Here is a 27,527-nt window from a genome sequence, read left to right on the forward strand (position 1 = left end):
ACACTTAACTCTTTAGAAGCCTGTATACATAATTATGTACCCACACTTAAGAACTCTAAGGAAGCAATGTCCAAGTTTCAACTTGCACACTTAATAACTCTAAGTAAGCAATGTCCAAGTTTCAACTTGCACACTTAAGAACTCTAAGAAAGCAATGTGCAAGTTTCTACTTGCACACTTTTTATTATATATAATAATATATATAGTTAAATTTTTTTATTAATATACATACGAGGACATATACTGCTCGGGGGGGGGGGGGGTATGAGGCGCTCCCCGGATTTGCGATTGGTCAACAAAATTTCTCGAAGGACCAGAGGGCCCGTGCCCTCGCGAAAATGAATATAGCGAAGCAAGCAAGCGAATATAAAAAAAATGCGAGGCGACTCACCGTGTCGTTGCCCGGCGCCTCCTGGGTGTCGACGTCGTCCTCCCGTTGGCGAGATCTCTGGCGTGCAAGGCAAAAGCATGCAACAGTCCGGTATAGCAAGCGGGCACGGACAGGCAAGTATGGTAAGCAGGCACAGATAGGCAGGATAGCAAGCAGTCACAGATAGGCAGGATATCAAGCGATTAGGTTTTCGTGGTCTGCGATGGGCGACCGAGCACTCCAAGTTTGCACATGCAAAACGGTAACGTGTGAGCTTCACGACGTTCGACTGATGAGTCCCTCTCTTCCGTTCTCCGGCTCGCGCACCTGCGAAGTACGGAGCGAGCGAGTACCGAATTCTTCTCATAATTGGGGATGCCACCCGTGGGCGGGCAGCACGAGTCGGGTGAGTCGCGCGAATATCGACAAGTGTACTAATCGCGATCCACCGACGTTTCGCTAATAGGCGCGATAATTTTACCCGGTATAACTAATCAATACAAGAACCGTACAATTAACAATGTGAAACGACAACACGAAATCAATCCTATAATTAACTACTATTTACACTATGATACACGGCGGTGCGCCAAACATATACAAAGAACATATTGCACATGCATCTAAATTTTGACCTGCAGCAGTATCTTTTATACAACAAATAACTCTACGCACAAACACATAGAACTGCAAGACAAGAGATTGCTGTTCCGCACAGTTATAATTACATCAGTTATTATAGTAGACTATTAGAGGATGTGGTTTTGTATTACGCATATTTATTTTGCTATTGGAGGTCACCCGTTAGCTCTCGGCGGGTGAACAGGTGGAAAGTTGGAGGAGGCGGAAAGGGTGCTGTAGACGTGGGTGTGTGAAGGGGTGGAGAGCAGGAGTAAAGGAAAAGGTGAAGGGGGTTGAGAAAAAGCGGAGGCATTGGAGGTGAGGGCGGATTCAAGGAAATGCGGTCGGAAATCAAGAAGGAAGAAGAATGCTGAGAGTGAGGTTAGGATGACGTTGAGGAAGTGGGAGAGGACGCCAGAGACGGAAGAGGTGAGAGGCGGCGGACGGAAGAGGAAACGTGGGACCCGCTGATTGGCTGTCGGCGAGAAGGAAGTGCGGGGGATGCATCGGTCAGAGCCGGCGCGGGGAGTCGACGGCTCCGAAAGAGTACGTTGGCACCACCGCGGGGCGGTAGGACGCGATACGCTGGAGTGCGCGGCGGGCAGAGCAGGCCGGTAAGGAAGAGAGAGGGGATATCGGCGACGGAGGAGATGGCGCAAGAGACGAACGGTTTAAGGCGAGCGCACAAGAGCTCAGCACGACGGCCAATGAGATGGAGCGGGTGAAATCGATGAATCGAGAGAATGAGTCGATCGAGGACGTGAACGGCCAACGTCCGTAGATGGCATGCAGGTAGTGCAGGTAGCAGTATGGCCGATGGCGAAGAGAACGTATGACGGAGAAAAGTATCGACGGCGGAGGAGATGGAGTAAGAGGCGACGGACGAAGGTAAAGGCGGGTGCACAATATGGATCGATAAATCGATAAGTCGAGCAGGTCGATGTGGTCGATGCGGGAAGATGAAAGGACAGCACGTGGCAGATGGTTATGGCGGATGGAAGGGCAAAGGTGACAAAGGCGAGAGTGGACAGGAAAAAGAGTAAGAGAGCGACAAGGGAAGCGAGGAAAAGAGCGGACGCACACACGCACACACACACGCACGCAAGCACAAGGGGCGAGAGGAGAGGGAGAAAGAGGTTGGAAGGCAAATTTTAAGGAGATTTTGTTTGTAGGGAGAGGAGGAATCGAGTGGAGGGAGCCGGGTGTGTGAACGGAGAGCGGAGGGAAAAAAAAAGGAGGAGCAGGGAGGAGGGCAGAGGAGGAGAGCCAGGGAGGTGCAAAGAGAGGAGGCGAGAGAGGAAGAGACAAAAAGAGAGAGGGGCGAGGAGAGGGGACGTAGAAAAGGAAGAGAAAGGAAGCGCGAAGAAGGGGGGACGGAGGACGGAGAGAAGAGATGGAGGAGTCCCAGAGGAGGTTGAGGGTGTGGGGCAGAATAGCGGACGAGTTAGAGAGGATAAGAAGAGAGCCGGAGAGAAGGGAAGGGAAGGTGGAGAAAGGGGAGAGCACAGAGGGGAGAGGGCAAATGAAAAGGAGGGAAGGAGACAAGGAGAGAAGCGAGACGGAAGAGAACAGGAGCGGCGAAGAGGGACAGTGGATGGTGGTGATGGGAAGGGAAGAAGAGCGAGGGTGGAAAACAGGAGACTGTGGGTAGATGGTAGGGAGATAGAATGGAAGGAGGAGGAGGGAAAATGGGAGGAGGTATAAAGGGGAGGGGATAAGGTTGACAACTAGGAACGGGAGGAGGAGGAGAAGGGGAGGGTATTAGGATAGAAGAAAAGCAAGAAGGAGGAGGGTGAAAACGGGGTTAAGAGAGAGAGAGAGAGGGGGAAGGGAAATTAGAATAGGAGAGAGAGTGGAGGAGAGGAGGAGAGCAGGAGAGGGAGGAGGTAGGAGGTGGAGGAGAGCACGAGAGAGACGGAGGAGAAACCCCACAGGAGCAGGGAAGAGGGCTAACAGACACAGGGCAGGAGATAGACAGGAAGGAAGAGATGAGACAGGATGAGATGGAAGGAGGCGGCCTAAGGTCGGGAAGGAAGAGGAGAGGGATAAGGGAAAGGAAAAAGACTTATTGTGAGGTCGCAAAAGGCCAGGAATTGGAATAAAGGGGAAATTTTGTAAGAGGTTTGGGTACGTTCCTCGTATAAAAACGCCTTGTAAACCCTAAGGGGAGAGACAATAAACACACATACATATTTTGCTATTGAAAAGTTGCAAGGAGGAATGATAAAGACAGTCATCTAGTCTCTTTCAATTGTGTTAACAAGAGGTAGGACACATAGCTTCCTGTCATGTGGTATAACAATACACTTTCGTAACAACATATCTGGAAATACTGCAACACATTCCGGAGTCCTCTCCACTATGTGAGCAAATTCACCAGACGTAATATGTAGTGTTCTATCGGTGCAAAGATGATCATTAGTTGGATGTAAGCGCATTCCTAGCAAAACACAAAGTGAACGATTAGACCTGGCTGGTTTTGACTATGAGAACATGAATGATGGAAAGCAATGTCTTGTTTTGCAGTTCTACTGTGTTGTTTATTCTTTTGGTCATTCGGTCATACCCTTCCACATGAAAGAGGACATTTTTGGAAATAAATCGTTTGTATGACAGAACATTATTATTGAGCACTTCTTCTCTTACCAATCGTTCTACCTCAACTTTCTGAATCAGAGTAAAAGAGAAGTAGTTTGGTGCACCAAAAAGTCTGACAGAGTTACCATACTGAACACAGTGACCTGATCTACGCTTCCGAAATGTAAACTTGTCATACAACGATTTCGCATATATTGAATGATGATTGTTCACAAAGATATCAGACGCCTTCTCTTTAATAGCTTGCAGTCTGAGGTAGCATTTACAAATCTGTTGTGGTACAAATTGTGAACTCTTAAACATTGTAGCCAAAGTACCATTATAGGTCTCGTATGGAAATGCAGAGGAACCCCACAAAGCTCCAAAATCCTGAACACTTTTTGGAATATGTAAAAGCAAATGAATATTAAATTTCATAAGTGTAGGAACATTATATATATCTTCTATTGTAAAAACAAATTTTCTTAAAGCACTCTCAGCCTTTGAAAATTCTTCCTGAGTGAATCGTTCTTTGAGGAAAACATGCATACTGAAAACTAAGAGAAACCAGTGATCAATGTATTTCTTTGGCATTGCGATGGCCTGCATGCATGGTATAGAATAATAGAGAAGAAAATTCTTCCACTCTGAAGCTTTCCACAATTTCATGTCACGTAAACTTCGTGGTGTCCGTGTCACCTCACTAGGAGGTTTCATGGACATAAGTATGGAATCAAATTCATCAATTTTACTGTCTGAACCAAAATAGAATGGTTCTTCCTTATTGGAGCCTGTTGTCCACCACATTGCCATTGTTTTTACAACGCCAAGCAAAACACAGTGCATATACTTAAGTACAAATGATGCAATTATGTTGAAAACATTCAGAAGTAAAAGCACTGATGCTCCTTTGATTCCACTAACAACAACCCCAGTCCTCTCCACTGTTGCAGTATCATTCAAATGCTGTTTCTGTGTACGTAATTCTCCTATGTACATCACCTCTAAACATTCTAGCTGCGCCTCGACCAACTGCTACTTCTTCACCTTCGTGTAAGCAAAATGAACACCCTTGCTTACCTCTGAATGTTTTTATATTCTGAAGTAAAGGCCTTGCTTGAGAGTCAACACTGGCAAGGATAGTGTGTACTCTAATTTGGACTGGATCTACACTGTCAGGGACTCGGCACTCAAAACCATCATTGTGCAGCATATTCAGTTCATCAATAAAAGGTTGCAAATACACATTCATATTTGGCTTTCCTGCACCATACCATATACCACACAGCAAAATATTCTCTTTTCTCAAATTATATGGAAGTTCATTCACAGAAACCTGAATAGGCCACAATGACACTTTTGACGATTTATTTGCACACCATCCGTATTCCATTGCAAAGTTATGTCTGGTCTGGAGATTACACCTTTTTGAATAAATTTCTTATAAATTTTACCACTGATTACATCACTCTGAGTATCATTTTCCCATCTCAAGTTTGAATACATTTTTTTATCCTGCATTAATGTTCTTAACTGCTCTTTCAAAGAAATATGCAAAAAATAAGATCCTTTTATTTTCAAGTAGTTTGTATCACATTGAACACCACATTCACAAATTTTACGATTATTTTCTGGGAAAGTTATATTTGTCTGACAATTCGGGCAAAAGTAATGTGTTACAATTTCAGGTAGTGATGGGAAATTTTTTAGGAACATATACAGTGACCTATGTTGTTGCCCAGGAAGGTGGCAGTCAATCAGTTGAAGGAGATGCTTCAAAGCTACATCAGACAGCCCAAAACGTATAGCATAAGTCATAATCAAAAGTTCACTTTCTTCTATAGTAATGTCACACATCCTCCTCCCAATGAGGTATCTCTTGAAACACATCTGAATGGAATCAATCTCTATGTCACTACTTTGGTCATTATCACTCCAATAAGAGTCCGATGATTGTGTTTCATTTTCAATGATGCCATCACTTTTTTGCCTGCTATCGTAGCATGCGTCATCTGCATCATTGCCCCAATCCATCGATTCATCGCCACTATTGCTGCTGCTTGTCTCTCTTGGTTGTTCGCTCGGTATTGCCCCTGCTATTGGTGCAACCTGCAGAGACAAAAGTAATTTAAGATACAGGTAAATTAAATTCACAAACTATACGTGCGCTTGTCTAAAAAAGATAAAGAACGCGGTATCACTTTAAAGTGCCGTCCTACATATAAAGTATTTAATACCACTCTTGTCACATTAATACGGGTAAAACTTGGAAAAAGATTGGTGAACTAACCTCATTTTCGAACGCCATTTTATCTTCATTATTTACTTCTTGCTGCCATCGATAAAATGTGCTGGACGCGCGGGATAGGAATATTAATAACATCCCGCAGATACTGCCTGTAAGGACCCTTTCGCATTCTCAAATACGCGTTCTCTTTGTTATTTTTCAATATGGAAATATCAAAAAATTTTAGATAACGCTGTAATTTTAATTTTAATTGCCGTCAACAAGGGAGTTTTTTCAGTTTGTCCTCGAGGAGGACGGTTGAGGTGTCTTATACCCTTGCCGTCGTCAACAATCATCAAATAAGTTTATGTACTGAGGTGTTTACACCTTGTACTGATCGAGGTGTTTCCACTTTAGTACATAAAATTGACCAATCATAGTCGATTATTCTTTTCATTTTTTCATTTATTCGACTGTGATTGGTCAATTTCTTATGGCTTAGGGCTGAAATCGCCTATTGCAAACTGCGACTTATGCCCGTATTATAGCGATTGGCGATTGCGTCTACGTTTGCGTTTACGTCTCTTGACCAAAGTAGCTCAGAAATAAGTAGCTGCTGGAGATTGGAATTCGCGATTTCCGTTTTGATTGGTTAAAAGACGTAGACGCAAACGTAAACGCAATCGCCAATCGCTAGTGTGAAACGGGCATTATGCGCATCATGTGTGCACCCAGGGGCACCGTTCGAGGCGAATAGAATGCGGTGCGCGCGCGCGCGCGCCTTTGGTGCGTAAAAGAGCGGGAAGAAAGCCATGAGCCGCGCCCTCATTGCAACTTAGAAGCAACACTGTTTAGCCGCGAAGTTGTAATATCGCATCACTGCCTCAGCTCAAGCCGGCTATAGCATCCTCCGTCTTTTGTGCATTCTATCTGCCTTATCTATTTTATCTGCGATCACCTGAACGACAATTTTCCCGACAATTATTCTCGACAATTTCCTAACCATGTCGGGAATAAAGTTGAATGACCGTGAGTGTGTACTAGTAAAGTTTATTAACGAAAGGAAGAAGCCGGTGCAGGTTGGCTTTCAAGCTTGGCTTAAAAACAAAGAAAATATGGATCTTGCTAATATTGTGGACACTGAGGTGATTATACGGTAGCCTGTGAAGATAGAAATTTGGTGTGCGAAGACCATGACGCGGGTCTTGCAAAATCACGACCGGTGGGAAGATCTGGTTGTAAAAGTCAGAGCTGTCGGTGGTATGTATTGTCCATTTATAAGCTTATATATTTTCCATTATTAAAAATTATATTAACCATTATTCCCACTGCAGTTAATTATATACATGACTCTAACACGCGTATATTTTAATATGTACTTACAAATCTCGCAATAAAATATTAGACTGTTATCATATTTTATTTTTCGCAATTAATTATAAATTGATAATAAGTTATTTTAAATGCATTTATTGTTTTAAAGTTATAATTTTGTTAAAATATTTCAAATTTTATTAATTAAATATGGTCAGGAAAAAAATTTGTTTCATGTATAATAACTTTACAATGCAAATTATTACATAATTGCAATAAAAATAAAATTTAATGCTAAATAGTTACAAATAAAAAGTTCTTAAAAGTTTTAAAATGTCAAAATTTCTTATAGATATTATGATTAATTTGTTTTTTAATATGCACAAAAATACGAACAAATGTTTTTTGTAGCTATTAAATACTTGAGAAAGAGTTAATTAATGCTTATTATAGGGTTCAATAGGATTAGGCTAACTTCTCTTAATTTTTGTCATAATTTTACCTACTTTGTGTATGTGTGTTTTAAGTGAGAAAATATCTACTTTGCATATTTCCTTTCAGAGTGGACAGTCATGTGCCAACAGGCAAATAACATCCAAAAATATGGAGTGGCAAACCCGTCAAAGGAACAGAGACGTGTCCTTTACCATAAAAATCCTGTTGATGACCAATACACAAGTGATTCATCATTGGAGATTTATGAATTATCATCAGACCTTACAGATCTCGCCAAGAATGTAAGTATATTTCAATTCCGATAACTGCATGTTATTGCAATTATGTGACAAGACTTTATTCGTTGGATGTTGTATATACTGTTACGCCCGCTCGCCCGTGCCGAGACGTTCGTTCTCGTGGGCTGAAATTGGCTTCGCTCCGCAGAAGTTTCAAGCCGAAGCGCGTCCCTTGACAACGGGGACGCATAGAATTATGGATTTAATTACCGCCCGTCAGATTGATCTGGTGACTCGAATCGTTCGGTCCGGTTTCCCAGAACTTTCTTGTATTCCGTTCTGAGTTTAAATAAACCCGAGTTCCTTTTTGTATAACGAGAGTGGTTATTTCTGCGATCCCGGAAGTACGCGGACGCGTTCGTGAGTGCGCGCGACACGAATAGCGAACGGAGCGTAACACTTCTTGGGGGCTCGTCCGGGATCGCGCGTGTGAGTGTGTGTGCCATGACGACGCTAGTTGCGACGAGAAAGAGACGCCTGGTGGACTCTTCGGAGCCTGCGACGGAGTCGGCAGTTTCAGAGACGGCAGCTCTCCAAGCCGTGCTACAGGAGATGCGGCAAATGCGCGAGGAGCAGGCGCAACGTGATGAGGAACTCGCCGCAATGCTTCGCCGGCACGATGAGGAGCTCCAATTTTTACGGAGAGACCGGTTGCCTTCTCAGGAAATACAGCTAAGTCCTTCCAATATTAGAGCGAATCGCGGTCCGGAAGTAGAAGCCGTTGGTGTGGCAAACGGCGCGCGCAGTGAAATCGGATATAAACTTAAACCTGACACGTTTGACGGTGTGGTTCCGTTGCGAGAGTTTTTCTCGCAATTTAATTTAATCGCCCGCGCGAATCAATGGGACGATGCGATCAAAACCGTAGCTTTAGCGTCGTGCTTAAGGGGAAAAGCGCGTTCTGTCCTAGAATCGGTAGAAAATTTAGAGAATTTGGGTTACGAAGAACTAAAGTCCAAATTAGAACTACGTTTCGGTGAGGGGCAACTTTCGCAAAATTATTATACTCAGTTTACGAACAGAAGGCAAAGATTCGGGGAAGATTTAGCTACTTTCGGTCACGAATTGGAAAGGCTCTCTCGATTAGCTTATCCTGAGTGTCCCTACGCGGTTCGAGACAAGATCGCGTGCGCTCAATTTGTTTCTTCCCTTTCGGACGGATTTGTTAGAAGGACTCTTCAGCTAGAAAGGATTACCTCGCTGAAGTTGGCCATAGAGAGGGCAAAGGCCGTCAAAATTATACAGGGAGGAAATTTTGAAAGAAGGAGGGATTTTGAGAAGCGATTTGAGAAGGGGAAGGATAGGGGCGTGAAGAGTAATGAAAAGGGGGACGGAGATGAAAAAGTCGAAGAAAGAGGAAAGAAAGGTTATGGTTATGAGCGGAGGGATTGGAATAGAACAAAAGAGTGTTGGAATTGTGGAAAGGAGGGACATTTCCGGTTTGAGTGTCCTGAGAACAAGGGAAACTCGGTTTAGTTGCTCTCGGCGGGGGAAGAACAACTGAAGTGGGCATTACCCCGAGTGTTAATTGTTCTAATTGTTCTCAAACTTTTTCTGTTAATCGAATAAAGTCAAGTTCAAATTATTTTAGTTATAAGGGGATGTTGGATGGTAACGAGTGTTGTTTCAAGATAGATACGGGTTCGGATGTTTCGATTCTTAGTAGAAGAATGCTTAGAGAGGGCAAGCACATCATTCAGATTAAGGACAATTCTCTTAGATATCCCACTGGAGAGGTAGTTCCCATCGAATTTAAGGTCATGGCAAAAGTTCTCTTGGGAAAATATTTCGTGGAAATTCCTATGTATGTAATAGACATGGATGATGATTGTTTATTAGGTGTAGATTTCTTAAGGAAGATAAATTTAGAAAATGTTTTTGAATTTGCTTTTATTTCTTCGGAATCCGATAAAGAAAAGGTTTTGAGTTGTTCTTGAATTCAAGTTTCTTCCGAAAGAGCTCCATTCTTGAAAAAACTCTATACTAATAATTCCTCAAATTTAAATAAGGCTCAGAAAGAAATTTTTACGGATTTCTTAGAGGAGTATCAAGATGTATTTTCCGAGGAGATTGTTGCTGGTAATTGTGGAGTCGTCGAACATGTCATCAATTTAGAAGATTCTTCTCCCATTAAGCAGGTTCCTCGTCGAATTCCCTTACGAATGCGAGGGGAAGTAGAAAAGATTATTGAGGAAATGAGAAAGCAAGGGGTCATAGAAGAGTCGCAAAGTCCGTGGGTTTCTCCTGCTGTTTTGGTAAGAAAAAAAGATGGAACGTTGAGATTTTGCGTCGATTATAGAATGGTAAATGCAATAACTAAAAAAGATTCGTTTCCCTTGCCTAGAATAGATGACATTTTCGATCAGCTTTCGGGAAACTTTTGGTTTTGCACTCTGGATCTTAAAAGCGGTTATTGGCAGGTAAAGATTCGTCCTGAGGATAGGGAAAAGACTGCCTTTTCTATTGGACGTGGATTATGGCAATTCACTGTAATGCCTTTTGGGCTGTGTAACGCTCCTGCTACCTTTGAGCGTTTATTGGAAAAAGTATTGCGAGGATTATTATATAAAATTTGTTTGGTTTATTTGGACGATGTAATAATTTTCGGTAAAAATTTTAATGAAATGCTAGAGAATTTAAAGAACGTGCTCTCACGGTTACGTTCTGTTAATCTTAAAGTAAACCCTAAAAAGTGTATTCTCTTTGCAAAGGAAGTAAAATATTTGGGACATATAGTCTCTTCAGGAGGTGTTACTACAGATCCGGAAAAGATCTCTGCTGTGAAGGATTGGCCGATTCCACATAACAAGAAGCAGCTTCGAAATTTCCTAGGGTTTTGCTCATATTATCGGAAATTTGTAAAAGGGTTTTCTTCTTTAGCCAAACCTTTATATGCTCTAACAGAAAATCAAGTTAAATTTTCTTGGGACGAGAAGTGTCAAAGTGCATTTTTAGAGTTGAAACGAGTGTTATCTTCTTCTCCAATGTTATCCTTCCCGAGTGGGGAGGGAGAATTTATTTTGGACACTGACGCTTCGAATATTGGAATTGGCGCAGTCCTTTCACAAAAGCAAGAGGGAGTAGAAAAAGTCATTGCTTATTTCAGTCGTGTACTTAGTAAGTCTGAGAGGAATTATTGCGTTACTCGTCGAGAACTCTTGGCGATAGTCGATTCTATTAAATTTTTCCGGCATTATCTTCTAGGGCGGAAGTTTTTGATTCGTACGGATCATGTTTCTCTTAGGTGGTTGATGTCCTTTAAAGACTTAGAAGGGCAATTGGCGCGTTGGCTGGAAAGACTCCAGCAATATGAGTTCGAGATTATTCATCGCAAAGGTTTAATTCACAAGAATGCCGATGGGCTTTCTAGACGACAATGTGAATCATTTGGTTGCGAATATTGTGTCAAAGTGGAGAGAAGGCAGATTGAAGAATCAAGAAAATCAGTCGCTCGTATTATTCTCATAGGAGAAACCCTTCAAGATTAGCGCAAGGAGCAATTAGAGGACGTTAGCATTGCTTTTATTTACCGCGGGAAGGAAACGGGAATACGTCCGTCTCGTTTTGAAATACCCGCTGGAAATGTCTCCGCCCGAATATATTGGTCTTATTGGGATGCTTTGAGTTTAAAGGATGGGGTTCTTTATAAGAGATGGGAAGCACCGAATCTTAAGTCAAGTATTTTTCAGCTTATTGTTCCTCGAAACTGTGTTAACCAGATTCTAGAAGAAGCGCATGATTCTTTTTCTGGAGGACATTTTGGAGTCAATAAAACTCTTGAAAAAATCCGAAAGCGGTTTTATTGGGCTACCTGTAAACAAGATGTGGAGGAATGGTGCAAAACTTGCAAAGTTTGTGTGTCAAAAAAAGGCCCTTTGGGGAAGGGAAAGTCTCCATTACAAATTTATAATGTTGGGGCCCCATTCGAAAGATTACAAATGGACATACTTGGCCCTCTTCCTATTACTATTTCCGGAAATAGATATCTCCTCGTCATTGTTGACTGTTTCACCAAATGGGTAGAAGTTTTTCCTCTCAGGAATATTAGGGCAAGTACAGTGGCAGAAGTCTTCGTTAATCAAGTCATTTCTAGACACGGGGTCCTTTTAGAAGTCCATACGGATCAGGGAAAGAATTTTGAGTCCAAACTTTTCGCGGAATTGATGAATCTCCTTGGAATTCGGAAAACGAGAACAACTGCTCTACATCCGCAATCGGATGGACAAGTCGAGCGGCAACATCAGACTATTATTAGTTATTTGGCGAAGTATATTTCTGAAAATCAGAAAGATTGGGATCGTTGGGTCCCTATGTTTTTATTGGCTTACAGATCTTCTAAACACGAGACTACTGGAGTAACTCCCGCCGAGCTGTGTTTTGCCCGAGATCTTAGGTTGCCGTTAGATCTGCTTTTAGGAAGTCCTCCGAGGGGAGGATCTCAGTCAATTGAAGGTTTTATTGGGAATTTGAAAGAGAAGTTGGACAAGATCCATTCCAACGTTAGGGAACGTATGGATATAAAGTCTTCACGAGCAAAGTCTTGGTATGATCGAAAGGCCAGGCAAACTCTTTTTCAAGAAGGGGAGAAAGTTTGGTTTTATAATCCTCGTAGGATGAAAGGTAGAGCCCCTAAATTGCAGAGCAATTGGGAAGGACCTTTCTTAATAGTGAAAAAGTTGAATGATGTGGTCTATTGTATTCAAAGATCTGTGAGACATAAGAAGAAAATTGTGCATGCGGATAGGCTGGCTTCTTTTTCCGAAAGACATTAGAGTTTGATAAGGATATTATGGACTAGGTTGGGTGTAATGATTTGCGGAGAAAGTTAATTACGGTAGAAATTAAGATTGTTGTGTTGCATTATTTACTGCGCGTGTTATTTTGTTCTTAGATATTTACGGAAGCCGAAGCGGTCGTAACTCCTCACCGAGTTGGACATCTTGGGAGCTGGCTTGTTGCCGAACCTAATACCGGCGAAGGATAAGACTGCCTCTCTCACGGTTGTTTGATCCGTGGTTTTTCCGTGAGACATAGGGCAAATGCCGAGGCAGGGACTTGGGGAGTCTTTCGAGACGTTGGGTCCACGGTAAGCTTCCCCCCCCTTGTCCGAAGATTTAGATGAGGAGCAGCGACATCTCCGACGACTTCGGGAGCTGAGAGGAAGAGGCCTGTGTTGGGAGGCGAGATCTCCTGCGAGGGAATTGATGAGGGGTCGCCCTGGAGTCGGCAGGTGGGAGAGAGTATTTTCTTCCGGAAAATGTCGATTGGGGACTCGCTCCATGAGGAAGAGGACATGATCCTGGACTCGAGAAGAGGACGGTGCCCGGTAACCTGTGGCAGCAGCCCAGGGTAGGGCAGGAAGCCGTGAAGAGGACATGGTCCTGGACTTCCAGAGTACGGTTGGGACCGAGAAGAGGACGGTGCTCGGTAACCTGTGGCAGCAGCCCAGGGTAGGGCAGGGGGCCGTCCCGGTACCCTGGAATCATACGGAAAAGTTCGCCCAGTCTGGAAACTGCCCCTCTGGATTGTCGGGACGACAATCTGAAGAGGGGGGGCAGTGTTACGCCCGCTCGCTCGTGCCGAGACGTTCGTTCTCGTGGGCTGAAATTGGCTTCGCTCGGCAGAAGTTTCAAGCCGAAGCGCGTCTCTTGACAACGAGGACGCATAGAATTATGGATTTAATTACCGCCCGTCAGATTGATCTGGTGACTCAAATCGTTCGGTCCGGTTTCCCAGAACTTTCTTGTATTCCGTTCTGAGTTTAAATAAACCCGAGTTCCTTTTTGTATAACGAGAGTGGTTATTTCTGCGATCCCGGATGTACGCGGACGCGTTCGTGAGTGCGCGCGACACGAATAGCGAACGGAGCGTAACACCTTTTGAGCCCCCAAAAGGTGTTACGCTCCGTTCGCTATTCGTGTCGCGCGCACTCACGAACGCGTCCGCGTACTTCCGGGATCGCAGAAATAACCACTCTCGTTATACAAAAAGGAACTCGGGTTTATTTAAACTCAGAACGGAATACAAGAAAGTTCTGGGAAACCGGACCGAACGATTCGAGTCACCAGATCAATCTGACGGGCGGTAATTAAATCCATAATTCTATGCGTCCCCGTTGTCAAGGGACGCGCTTCGGCTTGAAACTTCTGCGGAGCGAAGCCAATTTCAGCCCACGAGAACGAACGTCTCGGCACGGGCGAGCGGGCGTAACAATACATTAACTTATATACCGGCCCTTGATGCCGTAAGAAGCAGCTTGGCAGCATAACGGTGCAGACATAGCCTCACTGGTAGACATCTCTCTTTCTTTTGATCGCTTGGTGAGGATAGAAGTCTATAGGTAGGATCGAAAGAGAGAAGTCTACCAGTAAGGCTATGTCTCCACCGTAATAATGCTGCCATGTTGCCTCTTATGGCAGGACCAGTTTATTATATAAGTCTATAGGTAATACAATATATGCACATATATATATACCAGCAGGTCAGTGACGACAACATCACAAAAAAAAGAAGAAGAAGAAGACAGTAAATGACACTACTAGCCATCAACATAAGAAACAGAGGCAACCTGCTCTTAAGAAAACTAACACCCAGCCTCATATCTTGTCCCGTTTAAATGACGTTGATAAGAAGGATAAGAAAAGTATGGTCATTCAAAAGGTAGGAATATTGTGCTTTATTTAAGGCCAGTTTATACGTACAATATATATTACGATATGTTTAAATTATTTCTGGTGTCGGAATCTTTATACAGATTTGGGTTGATGATGATGACGATGAGGATGATGATGATATGATAACCAGTCTAAATATAAATGGTCCAAAGACAGACTTGTGGACAAGATTAACATCCTAGAATTGGATATAAAAAGGCTACACCTGGATAATACGAGATTAAGGGCATTGCGCTGCGTAAATGAGGGTAACAGGATTTAGTTACAGATTGCGGATAGTGATCCACATCCAATGCTTTGATGTGTTTTTAATTAAAAGCTTTTATTTAATTGCAGCTTTAGAACCAATGCTCAAGGATGTTGACAAGCTCAAGAAAGAACTGGCCTCCTTAGCCAATAGTAAAAGCAGGATTAGCACTAGCCACAGCACCATGACGAGCCATACAAAAAGCAGCATCCACGATACCAGCAATAAGGTACATATGTGATAATTTTTTTCAATAGCAGTAGTAAATAAAAGTTAATGACAGTAGATAAAAATTAAAGTTAGCCACTAACCTTGATATTTTTTCTATCGGTATTCTTTTTTTTTTATAATATCCTCCAAAATTTTCTATTTAATTCGTATAATTTGATTCTTTATTGTGAGATCTATATATACTTGATTTTTGTACACTCAAAGTATCTCGAATTTAAGAACGCTGTACATTTTAATGTCTCTCTCTCAATGTAGACTATATATAATAAATAAATTCCTAAATTTCTGTATGACAAATAAATTATTTTGCACCAACAACCATGATGACTTAGTATTGAAAACAGGCACACGGCCAATATGGCGGGCGCATAAACCAGCTTATACACGCGAAACAATATATGTGGGCTTGTGAGCACACGTATGTTCCACGTGTATGTGAGCCGGCTTATGGCCGCCATATTGGCCGTGTGCCCGTTCCCAATAGCTATTAAGTATATTAAATTTGATAATTATATGATTATTATATGAGCCTTCCTTATTTGTAAGATTTTTTTTAACTTAATATATGATTACTTCGAAATAACTTACATAATTTAGTTTTAATGTGTGAGCACAATAAACCTAATATTTTTTGTGTCAATTTTTAGGATATCTTCCGCCAATCTCCTACGACAAGTGTTTCACTGTGGCGGAAAAAACTTGTGTTCCTGCTCTGCCTGCTTCTCATGCCAGCAGTAAAGTACAAGTATGTGAAGATTTTTTCAATTGCAGAAATAACATTAATTGATTACTTTGAAATAACTTATTGCTGGTTTATTTTTAATATATGTTGTGCGTTGAGCACATATATAAGCCTAATTGTTTAAATTGTTAGGCCCCAGTTACAGCAGCAGATGATGTTGCATTGAAAAATTCTGACTTACAATTAGTGGAGGAGTTACCGGCTAGTGGAGAAGTTACTACTTCTATTAATTTATTGGAGGTGGATGCTGTGCAAATTGTTACAGACGTTCAGAGACCGCCTGAAGATAATCCGGAGGTATTCATTTATTTTTCATGCATAATATGTTAATAATTAATTTATTTTGTGTATGCGTTACAGCAATGGATAAATTAACTTTCAATTTTCCTAACAGACTATTAGTTTTGGAGGGCGGGAGGTTCAGAAGAAGCTGGTGAGCCGCCTCAACAAGCAGAAGGGTGTATCCTCCTACACCGCTGCCTTAATGGGAATAGTGTTTAGCCAGGAAGAGATGGCACACTCAAGCATAACAGGGAAAACATGTAATTTCTTGGCTAAAACTAACCAGAAACCCCATGCAAAAAAAATGTTGGATCCAGCTGCAAGAGAGGCTATAACAGGTACAATAATTTTCCTAATAGCTGTTTCGTTGGATATACACACAATAGCTATAACTCTCAATATAGTTCTTATGTGTAGGTACATGATTATATAATGCATTATGATGATAGAAGCATAATAAATACTTTTTGCTCTTGTTTTCGGCAGATTATGTGCTACATCAGTTTGGAGTAACACCAACCACTGAGGAGAAGTTTCATACAGAAATAAAGGCAGTCATTAAAACCAAGCTCAACAATGAGTCGACGGCTTATCGATACAAAAAAGTGAAAGGGTGCGAACAACAGCAAAAACAAGTTGAAGAAGCACATGAGCATTGAGATTTTACTACTACTCTTATGCTCAACGTACATTATATAGCTGCTAAGCAACAGAAATCAAATATATATATAACAAAATAAATATAATGTATACAGGTTTTTTAATATTTTTATTAACATAATAAAATTCTTTATATATATATATATATATATATATATAAATTTCTAATTAAATGTTTTCACATGTTCTAGCAGTGCAATGGTATAAGAATCGAGCCCAGTATTTTATTACTGCCTAGCCCTGCTACTGCATGTATTAAAAATACTTGTAGTAGTGAATTACTGGTAATATTAAATACTGGCAGCTCAGTATTGTATTACTGCCTGTATTAAATTACTCACCTATAGTATTTATTACTACCTATAATATTTATCACTACCAGTATTTTCCCAGTATTTCCCAAATAAATATTGACAGTATTAAATCACTGAAATTTTAAGTATTTACTCAGTAATACTTTTTTGTAAGGGATATATATATATCCCTATTCTCTGCGCCTACTATAATTTGGATGTCACGGAAAAAACACGCGACATGCGACGCGCATTAAGATACCACAAAAAAAGAAATGGCATCAATAATATGATACAGAATCATTGATGAACGGCTGCTCGCGACATTCGCAATCGTGAAACGCGGAAGTGCCATACTCTTCAAACGAGTCTCATCGGAAATTTGTAACGTCTCCGTTTCGAGAATTAAACATTCAACGGCCGAATTAAATATTCTATGCACAATATCAAGTAATGCTCGCAGGGCGCATCAAAGTTCAAACTAGCATGACCTACTGACATTCTTCGGAACAATCTGAAAACTACCTGCCATCTATAAAAGCAAATCCCTTCTATTGATCATACGGGTAAAACAGAAATAAATCGGAGTCGTTAATTGATCGGCCGTGCGGAGTATTAACAAAGCGCGAGTAAAATCGCAGATTTGTGATATATATATATATATATATATATATATATACCGTAGGCGGGGATAAATTAATATTGGACCTGCGTCGTTCCTGGGGACCGGTGCTGGAGTGTCGACGGATCGGCAGGCCGCCGCCGCCGCCGGTACCGGGCGTCCCGTCCGGCGAACTCGCGCAGGACGGCGCTATCCGTATCTTTGGTGTCATCAGGGTATTGTCCGATAGTCGTCTACTGGTGAACGTGTTGGCAACTCGCAGGAAATTACTGTCGTTGGCCGACGGTGAGTTGAACCATCCGCCGAACATCGCTAAACACCGACAAACGTGTTACGGTTCAATTAAATCGGTTTCGTACAAACAAAACATTGCGTCCTTTATCGAGGATCGCATAAATATTATATTTTGTATAAGGGAAAAGGGAAGTCATCCTTCACTTACCAGCCATCGAACTCTTCCGCACCATATTTTCCGCGGATGCCGTCGATAAGGACCCTGCATGCAGGAAAACATCGTTTTAGTATCCGTAAACTCGGATCACTTAATTCCCGGAAGGACGCTTTCCATAAATATTGAATAAACTTAATTAAACCGTTTTTTTTCTGTCCTCTTCCAGTCGTGTCGCTCGATGGGTTTCATTAATATTTATGAGGAACTGTCAATCAGAGTGCTATTTGACTAGAAGAAAAGTGTCGTAACCCTTTTAATTGTTATGGGTGTGTTAAAAAGGGAACATTAGAACCTATTGCAAATTAATTCGAGACCGTGACAAAACTTGAGAAAATTCAACTGAATGACGCAAAGAATGTTAAATTGATTGGAAAATGATGACATTGGAAAAGATTCCAGGATCTGTTTGATATTTCTATCAGTGCTCGCACCGATGCTATTCTTTCTGGCCATATCTTCGGCAGAAGAAGTCTTGCGTTGCTCGATGCGCAAATTCGGGATGTTAAAAGCCGGCACGTGTACGTTGTCAGTGCTGTACTGATGTCGCAGAGGTCGAGACTTGTCGGGGCTCGGTAAAGAAAGATTATCGAGCGTCAGCTTGTTCCTTTGATTTCTGCAATTTAAAAATGGGACAGAGCTCGCACGCGATGAGCGTTATGAAAATTTTCAAGGTGCGTTACATGTCTGACGATACTTGCATCACGAGATTAATTAATGAGCAGCCGCAATAATCGTTAATTTATAGAGTACACTACTTAAAATTGCGTTAAGTCGCGCAAATAGAATCTTCGTTCGGCCAGAACAATGATAACAAGGATTATCAAGAACAAGAATTAATTGTAATATAAAAGATTAGTTATACTTTTTCGTTGGAAGACTTTTGAATATATTCGAGCGAATAGCCATTACTTGACAGTTAAAAAACTCTTTAATGATTTTACGCGTCATTAAACGCGCGCAAATACTCGTTTACTCGTTTAGTTTTACAACAATTATTAATTAAGCTGCCAAGGGAATCATTACGTTGTACTCCCGTTTCGTTTGTTTAGGTACTTGACGCATACATTACTCCGTCCAATCTTAGTGCTAATTGCACTTGCCTCTCAATATTGTTTAGCATATCCTGCAGCACCTCGAGGAGTAGTATGAATTGCTCGAGATTCAGCTTCGGGTTCACGGTTTGCGGTAACAGAGAAGGCATTGCATATGCGTTGCATTCCAATTAACCGATAATCCATATTTCTTATTGGTCAGCATCAGCCTGTAAATATCTAAAATACGCGAATGGGCAAGAATAATTAGGCGCGAGTCTGGCAGCGGCCGTTTCTTTCTTCTTATAGAATACATATCTGTCCCTATGGGGCATTCCTCTTTCTTCTTTTTTTTTTTCACTTTTCTTATATTTATTATTTTTTTATCTTGAGGCTAGAATATTATCTCGCGCTTCATTACGTATTAAAACGACAAAGATATATTGTCCCTGGCCGATTTCTATCCTCTTACTGACAGGCAATAAGAATATTCGACTAAAAAGTTTTTGAAATTTATCGAAATACATTTGTCTCTAAACCGAGACATGCAATGTCTGAATTCTAGTGACTAGAGTTAACTGCTTGTTTTTACAGATAGAAATATTACTACAAAATTGCATTTTGAAACGTCTAAACGCTTTATTTTACAGAGAACACATGCTTTTTTATTTAAATTATAGCAAACACTTAATCGTTTTTTTCAAGCTGGGTAAAGCAAGCAGGTGGTCGCGATTCGACGCCGGAATAAACAAACGTATTTTGTTAAGTATGTTCGTGAATTCGTGTGTAATCGCCTTACTTCACTTACTTACAACCCGCACGACGATTTCGGGTTCTTGCAATTTGACTTTACAGAGCAGCGGTAGGATGCAATCGATGATCTTCTGCTTCTCAAGACGGCACAGGATGCACGGAACCACATCCATCAACACCCGAGCATTTGCTGAATTGTTCTCGAAGGCGTCCAACAGTTTCGGTAGCACCACGTTACGTATGGCGTCGTCCTCGAGATAATTCGTCACATGCGCCACGGCCACAAACGCGGCCGTCTGGCGGACAAACGAATCAATCGTTGATACGACAAAATTTTTTAATGGCTTTGCATATTTATGGTATCTTGCATATTCACGAATGGTCATCTATATCTTATAGATATAGATGAAGAAGATTATTAAACTGCGAAAATTCCGAAAGCGTCGGTAAACTAAAATATAATTTATAGGAGATATATAATTAGAAATTTCTATTAAAAATTAGACGCTTGTTTAAGATATATTGATATTGATAGGATATTGTGTTGTAAAAATGATTTATGTAAACTTAGCACCCGACTTTTATAAAAAAAAATTTTTTGTATGTGCATTTGATTACGCTCGGTTTGTACCCGATTGTACCACAGGTTATTTCGTTTGTATGTCAAAGGGGCGAAAGTTACAAGGGGGTTAAAAAATCATCAGCACCCCACTTTGAGATACAATAATCTTCAAAATGCCATTCGATTAAGCATCGTTTTTATTCGTTTGTACCGCTTTTTGTTTCGTTTGTACCCTTACGGGGGTGGAAATCACGGGATATCAAAAATTCTTATAAGGATAACTTTGTTATTTTTAGAAATATTTTAAATCCGCAACTGGGTGCTGTTTCGGAATTGTTTGTACTCGTTTGTATCACCGCCAGTTTCGTTTGTATCCTTAAGGTGGTCCTTTCGCGGACCCAGCTAGTCAAGTAACAATCCGTCATGAGGTAATTGAAAATAAACATTACACAGCATTCCAATAATTATAATAATATAACATGATTTTACACGCACGATTTAATCGTATTTAATTATTTACTAATTAAAAAAATATCACAATAGTAGTGCGGTTGGACTCAATTTAGGTTAGGTTGTAACCGGACGGTACATGGGAAGACACGAATCAACGCGGGGTGTCCTTGAATTCAACGGTCGCCACTCGGTTTGACCTAGCTCTGATATACCGAGAAGGTAAGTATCTATCGAACTTTCAATCAGACTAATTATTCTTCTTTTCAGGTTCCTGCCACATGAGGATCATCGCCGTCGCCGTCCAGGATCGCCGCTGCCACCGTCTTCCAGGATCAACGATGGACTTCGAGTGATCGACGCCAATGGATCAGGTATGGTACAGAAGGTAAGTCCAATCGAATAATTTTCAAGAATTTTTTGACAAAAGATTGTATCATTTATTCAATTTGACTGCTTTTCATTCACAGTTGTTCACAAATATCAAAGATACACAATCTGTCGGACGATCGCACGTTCGGGCTGACACGCCCCTTTTCGTTACGACGCACAAGATTTTTCGGCACTAATTCGCCGTTCGCTTTGGTAAAAGCGATAATTAACGCGTTTCGCGGGCGTTCCCGGTTGTTATGGAAGTTACGAGATTACGATTTGCGCACTCGAATTACGATCGCGGAACTTAGCGCGACAACGAGAGTGTATGCAAAATTACGTGTTGCTCCGTGAACTATCCCCGAGAGACTGCCTCGAGTGGTCCGTCTCGCTCGGCCTCCCTACCATCGGCTATTCAGCCCCCACTCCGGCGCTCCCTGCGACTTTCTCCTTCGAGAAGTTTCCTAACTGCGCAGTTTGTTTCGGTAATTTTCCGCTCCGGTGTTTACGCGGGTCTATATGGAAATTTCCATGGGCGTTGCGCTCGCGATGCCCTGCCGTCCCGACGCCAGGGTAGTGGTTTTCCACTATTCCGAATATGCGTCCGCGGTTGACGCCGACCTGTGCGCGTATGCTAAATTCGCACGCCTTTTATGATTCCGGGCGACTTCCCCGGGGAAGACGTCCGGGTGACCAGCACCACGTCTGCCGACGTCGGCGACCTATCCTGACGTGTTCTTGGGACCTGGTATCCCGCTTTCCGAGGTCTTTCCTCGGCGATGACGTCCGCGTCGCAATCTACTGGACGGTACTTTATCTCGCGACCCGATCGTCGGAATTCGACGGCGCGTGGTACGGCGCTTATCTAACCTCTCTCCGTTCGTCAGAGCAACTCAGTTCCCGGAGATGATGCCCCTGGTGCGAGTTCGCGGACGGTACGCCAACTTGTCTACCGGTCGTCGGATTTCGACGGCGCGCGGTACGGAGCCTAATTAGGCCCTCCCCTCTCGTCAGGGCTACGCAGTTCCCGGAGATGACGCACCTGGTGCGAGTCTGCGGACGGTACGCCAACTTGTCTCCCGGTCGTCGGATTTCGACGGCGCGCGGTACGGAGTCCAATCAGGCCCTCCCCTCTCGTCAGGGCTACTCAGTTCCCGGAGATGACGCACCTGGTGCGAGTTCGCGGACGGTACGCCAACTTGTCTCCCGGTCGTCGGATTTCGACGGCGCGCGGTACGAAGCCTAATCAGGCCCTCCCCTCTCGTCAGGGCTACTCAGTTCCCGGAGATGACGCACCTGGTGCAAACTTCCGGACGGTACCCTAACTCGCGTATCCGTTATCGGATCGCTTCGATTATCGGATATGTGACCTTCTCGTGTCTCGTAGTTCTGTCATGCACCGCGCGATATCACGCCCCGATCGCTTTCTCGTAGATTACGGACGGTCCGCCATTTTCTATTCTCGCGGTCAAAATGCGATCTTGTCCAGCTACAGTTGCTTCCCGGGCTCCCGGATTCGATCAGGGACCGATTATTAATGCGAGAATCTTTAATTAAACGAAATTGCGGACGGTTCGCCATCTTGGCTCCCCTTGGTCGGCCCTCGTCGCTGCTGCGCCTTGCCGTCCTTGATGGTTGGTTTATCGTTAGGGACGGCTTCCACACCGTACGGGCATCTGGTTCGCTATACTTAAATCTATGATCGCGTCGGATTGTATTATGTGGGTAATTTTCGCGCCTGAGTTCGCGTTCCCCTAGCCATAATTTTAATAACGCTTGGGTCCTAGCCCAGTTGAGTTCCCCCTCCTCGGAACGCTGTGTCGAAATCTTAAATCTAGTTTGGTTTTCGTTCACCGTTGTCTCCTTCGGGTCGCTTGGCAGTCCCAGTGAAGCATACGGCTGCAAGGTCAGGCATGACAGTACGAGTAAAGTAATATGCGATTGGATTCACTACTTATTTAACCTCATATATCAGGGAAAAACATTCGGCAAGCCCTTATTTTCAAGGTATGTACAAAATCCGGAAACTTCAGGGAATATTTTAAGACATGAATAATGTATTCATCTGATCGCTAAGTACATGTATTATTCGTTGAAAACTTCGGCCGTGGCGATTTGCATCATTCTATCTTTCTCGTTCATTAAATGTAAACAAGGATTGAATGACAATGGCACGCTCCGCGAACGCACATTTAGAATGACTTATTTCTTGTAAAGTGTCGGTAACCTCACTTGATTTTTCGTACACATGTCCCTTATTACTGTATATTTAACATATATCAAATTTAGGTACTTATCTAATACTTGTTCTCACGAAAGGACCACCTTAAGGGGGTGATTGTAAGTATTAAATAATGTATTAGATAAATTTAAGCTAAAGAGGAAGAAAGCAGAGGTATTAGAAATGTTTTAATTATTCTCTATAATACGTATTAAAATAAAAAAATTAAAAAGTATAATAAAAAAAAATAAAAAATGTACCTATTAGGGTACAAACAAAACTGCTGGTGGTACAAACGGGTACAAACGATTCCGAAACAGCACCCGCTTGCGGATTTAAAATATCTCTAAAAATGACAATGTTACCTTTATATGAATTTTCGATATCCCGTAATTCCACCCCCGTGAGGGTACAAACGAAATAAAAAGCGGTACAAACGAGTACAAACGATGCTTAATCAAATGGCATTTTGAAAATTATTGTATCTCAAAGTGCTGATGATTTTTTAACCCACCGTAACTTTCACCCCTTTGAGGTACAAACAAAATAACATGTGGTACAATCGGGTACAAACCGAACGTAATCAAATGCACAAATAAAAAATCTTTTTTATGAAAGTCGGTGCTGAGTTCACATAGGTGTAAATTGGAATACACAATTTTTTAAATGTCAGAGTTTGGTTTTTGCAATTATTGAATTGCTCTTTATTTTATGGATAAATAACAGTAATCTGGCGGTATTTAAAAGTGTTTTTTTGTCGCTCTGATAATGAGATCGATCATTTACTTACTCGCACTTGAACGGTCGAGTTTTCGAAAGACATGTATAGCATCGAGAGTACTTCTCGCTCGTATTCCTGGGGCGTTTTCTCGAGGATGATGTGCAGATTCTCCAGCAGGGTCACGGTTCCCTGAATCGACTTTCGATTGGTGAAGAGAGGTCTGTGGGAGCAAAGGAAGAGAGAGAGAGAGAGAGAGAGAGAGAGAGAGAGAGAGAAAGATGGAAGAAAGGGTGAAATGAGACATGATCTATTTCGCGCAATCTCGCGCTCATTTCCGCTCTTGTTCTGTGTAATACATACTTAAGCGTGGGAAATACGATCCGTTCGTATTCCTCCTTCGTGCTGCTCTGGACGATGTACAGCATGGGCTGCAGCACGGCCGACAGTACTTCCTGCGTCTGTAGCTCAGCGTGAAAATATGTCCAGATGTGCTGATACCAGAGTTTCTGCACAAACGGAAAACGCTCGCGTGACACGCGATATTTCGCGGCTACGTACGATTAGGGTGAATCGAATCACAGAGCGAACACATCGTAACATGTGTATAATATAAATATAAAATAATGCGACGAACTAAACGTGTTGAAAAAAAAGAGCACAACTAATCAACTTTTTCTTATCTTGGAAAATTCATTGCATTATTCCACTCCAAAGATTCCATTTACATTCACATTTATACTAACGTTTTATACTAACATTTCTTCTTCGCGTCTCTATAATTATCGCGATCTGAAAATCTCGAGTACTTGCAACTCGTTGCGTCGCGTAAAAGATCCACGGTGCGGTCTCGCTTCGCGTATACTTGGCGCGAGACACTACCGTGTCTCTTGATCTATCGGAAATCTACTGGATTTTTTCAAAATTGGATTTATTCGGTGTTCTCAGTGCATTAAAACACGGAAAACGAAGTATTATAGTAGAATAATTAGCAGCGGATTACCGTTATTAAAATGGAGAAAATTGTGATTCATATAGGCATCTTCAATAAGCATAATATCGATCTCAAAAGAACGTCTATTTATAAACAATTATGATTTATATCAGAATTAAGGCTAGCATTATTTAGATATATTTTTTCCTTTTAATTCTTTGATTCTATTTCACCCTAAGCTCAATTCTGAGCATATACGGCGCATATCATGACGCGTTATGTTCGCGCATACCTTTGGCATATATGGTAAGAGTTCTCTCAAAGTTGTTGTATAAAAGTGTTCCTTCTGATGCACGTCCTTCATCTTACTGACATCGAGAAATTGCAGAGCGTGCACAAACGGGTCTTGAAAGAACTTGATCATAGTTAAAACTTGCGCGGTCGGCCTCTGCTTCGGGTCCTTGTGCAAGAGTCGCGTCACAGCTTCCCGAAGTGGTATCGGTATCAGCGGCAAAATAACGGCGACTTGATCGTCAAGCTGTGGTAAAAAAAGCGACAATCTTTTCAGCGTTGCGCTTTTTTACTTTTCGATCAGACATTTAATTTCGACGAAATTGTGTGATCCAAGTTCTATACACAGCGATGCAAAAGGAAGTTGTAACTTAATTGAAAAAGTGCGACTGAAAGGGTCGGAGTTATTTTCCAAGATGAGAGGGATGAGAAATCGAAGAGAGATTCCGTGTCTCTCGAGAGTTAAGTGTTTTTAAAGATCATTCGTGATTTCTTCGCGCGCATCGAAAAAAACTGTCTCATCCGCGTCTCGCGGCCGGATTAACTTACGGTCTCGAGTTGCTTGAAATAATCCGAGCAGCTGTGATTCGCCTGTATCAGCGGCCGGCCCTGATTATAAATCGCGCATATCGTTATGCCTAGGCTGTATACATGTCGCTGTAGAAGCTTGCAAGTTTCTTCTGCTGCATCTCTGGCGCTGCAACATGTTGCGCGGCCGTGTTACAAACAAATCCCTCGTTGACGGGGCGAGAGAAGGATCATCAACAATGCAAATAGAAGATTGTTTTGCACGGCCACGTGCGGAAAGCTATTCCAGATAATTGTCGTAAAGTTCGATACGGTTCAATTGAAACCGCGGGATGCAAAGCTGCCGTCCGTTTTATCGCTATAGTTGGGAGTTAATAAAGTTTTTTGCATAAACGTGATCCCGTTGACGCTACCAAATTTATTTTTTTCTTTTTAGCGAGTCTATTTTTTTTTACACATAGAACTCGGTTGGCAAGCTAACCATTTTACGTTTGATCGGAGTTAATCAAGTGTTTTTGATTATAAAAAAAAAATCGTGTTACGTTGTTGTAACAACTGTATAATTAGATTTCTATTTTTGTTGCGTGTATAGTGTTAAATACAAGGTTGTTTTATTCAATACGAGAATCGCAACGGAAAAACGCGGAAGGATAAACAAATTGTCGGGTTAAATATTAAATACAGGTTTGTACCTCGCAATCGTGCGGAGATTGATTTTTTTATCTTTATCTCTAAAGAGAATTTCTATTTATATAAAGATGTACTATAACACGAGATTTTCGTTTATTAAAAAAAGGATAAAGAATTTTACTTTATATACCCCAAGGGGCCTTAAAGGGCGTTTTGAAGGGACGTACCCAACCCTAACCTCCAATTCATTCACTACCTTAACTGTTTCCTGCTTTGGATTAACGGTTTAACGTCTCTTCCGAAAGACGGAGCCCAGTTTTCTCCGCATCTTGCACGGAGGGGCGCGGTTTTTCGGAAAAAAACTTTTCCATGTTACATGGCTCTAGTGGACTCAAACCTGGTTCCTCAGATTACGAGTCTGGCGCTCTACCACTAGACCACACCGCCGCCCTGAGATTTATGTTTATTATAGAGAGGCTATTTTTATTTATAGGACCGAGATTTATTACTCTTCTGGTAAGGGATCGAAAACATGTGTGTGTGTGTGTGTGTGTGTTTAATCATGTTAATTGGCCTCGTAAAACACACAGCGTTACTGGAAGCAGCTTTTCCAGCGTGGGCGTGTGCTAACGACGGACTTTTGCGGTGTCTCACCTATGTAATCGAGATTCGGCTGAGTCATTTTCGGCACGTGCTTCGTCCATGAGTGCACGGTTATCGGTATCTCCTTAGCACCCTCTAACAAATGAAACACATTCTGACTAAAACCGCAGCGTAAAAGCATCGCGCGCATCTGTCTTTCTTATAGCCTTCAATATCACGTTTAGTCAATACGTCATTTACCTTTAATTGATTTATATATATATATATATTTACATTTACATTTTATAATATATTAGTATACAATCGCAATATACATCGAAATAATTTCAATTTTAATTTAATTATTCTTATATACTTCAAATTTGCTAATATAGCCCAGGCAGCAAGCA

General features: G+C 41.9%; 2 protein-coding genes and 2 pseudogenes across 10 annotated transcripts; 2 read left to right on the forward strand and 2 right to left on the reverse strand.

Moving 5' to 3' along the window:
- Nucleotides 1-3,085: 3,085 nt before the first annotated feature.
- LOC143899349 (uncharacterized) lies at nt 3,086-5,951 on the reverse strand (annotated as a pseudogene). The gene is made up of 2 exons (XR_013257458.1): nt 5,859-5,951; nt 3,086-5,677 (listed from the first exon to the last, which is right to left on the reverse strand). The product of XR_013257458.1 is annotated as an uncharacterized LOC143899349 (transcript).
- Nucleotides 5,952-6,784: 833 nt separating this feature from the next.
- Nucleotides 6,785-14,763, forward strand: LOC143899350 (uncharacterized). Of its 7 annotated transcripts, none has more exons than XM_077409587.1 (4): nt 6,785-7,055; nt 7,671-7,846; nt 14,325-14,503; nt 14,598-14,763. In XM_077409587.1, exons 1-3 carry the CDS (start codon nt 6,989-6,991, stop codon nt 14,370-14,372), a joined length of 291 nt encoding a protein of 96 aa, XP_077265713.1. In that variant the 5' UTR covers nt 6,785-6,988; the 3' UTR covers nt 14,373-14,503; nt 14,598-14,763. The 7 variants fall into 7 exon arrangements, 3 of the variants coding, with proteins under 3 accessions (XP_077265713.1, XP_077265712.1, XP_077265711.1); XR_013257460.1 differs by lacking the exon at nt 6,785-7,055 and adding an exon at nt 7,992-13,293 and having other exon boundaries at nt 7,433-7,846; nt 14,322-14,503; XR_013257462.1 differs by lacking the exon at nt 6,785-7,055 and adding an exon at nt 7,992-13,270 and having other exon boundaries at nt 7,433-7,846; nt 14,322-14,503.
- A 101-nt stretch (nt 14,764-14,864) lies between these two features.
- On the forward strand, nt 14,865-17,009 carry LOC143899351 (uncharacterized). The gene is made up of 6 exons (XM_077409588.1): nt 14,865-14,993; nt 15,480-15,486; nt 15,643-15,740; nt 15,870-16,034; nt 16,132-16,357; nt 16,506-17,009. Exons 1-6 carry the CDS (start codon nt 14,865-14,867, stop codon nt 16,676-16,678), a joined length of 798 nt encoding a protein of 265 aa, XP_077265714.1. The 3' UTR covers nt 16,679-17,009.
- A 444-nt stretch (nt 17,010-17,453) lies between these two features.
- LOC143899355 (SCY1-like protein 2) lies at nt 17,454-27,319 on the reverse strand (annotated as a pseudogene). Its single transcript, XR_013257463.1, has 11 exons — nt 27,190-27,319; nt 25,927-26,074; nt 25,379-25,624; nt 24,516-24,661; nt 24,225-24,375; nt 19,885-20,125; nt 19,146-19,316; nt 18,477-18,658; nt 18,037-18,090; nt 17,653-17,906; nt 17,454-17,504 (listed from the first exon to the last, which is right to left on the reverse strand). The product of XR_013257463.1 is annotated as an SCY1-like protein 2 (transcript).
- Nucleotides 27,320-27,527: the final 208 nt, after the last annotated feature.

The sequence above is a fragment of the Temnothorax americanus genome, unplaced genomic scaffold, assembly GCF_048541705.1.
Source record: "Temnothorax americanus isolate GAGA-0224 unplaced genomic scaffold, ASM4854170v1 Scaffold264, whole genome shotgun sequence".
Taxonomy (NCBI): domain Eukaryota; kingdom Metazoa; phylum Arthropoda; class Insecta; order Hymenoptera; family Formicidae; genus Temnothorax; species Temnothorax americanus.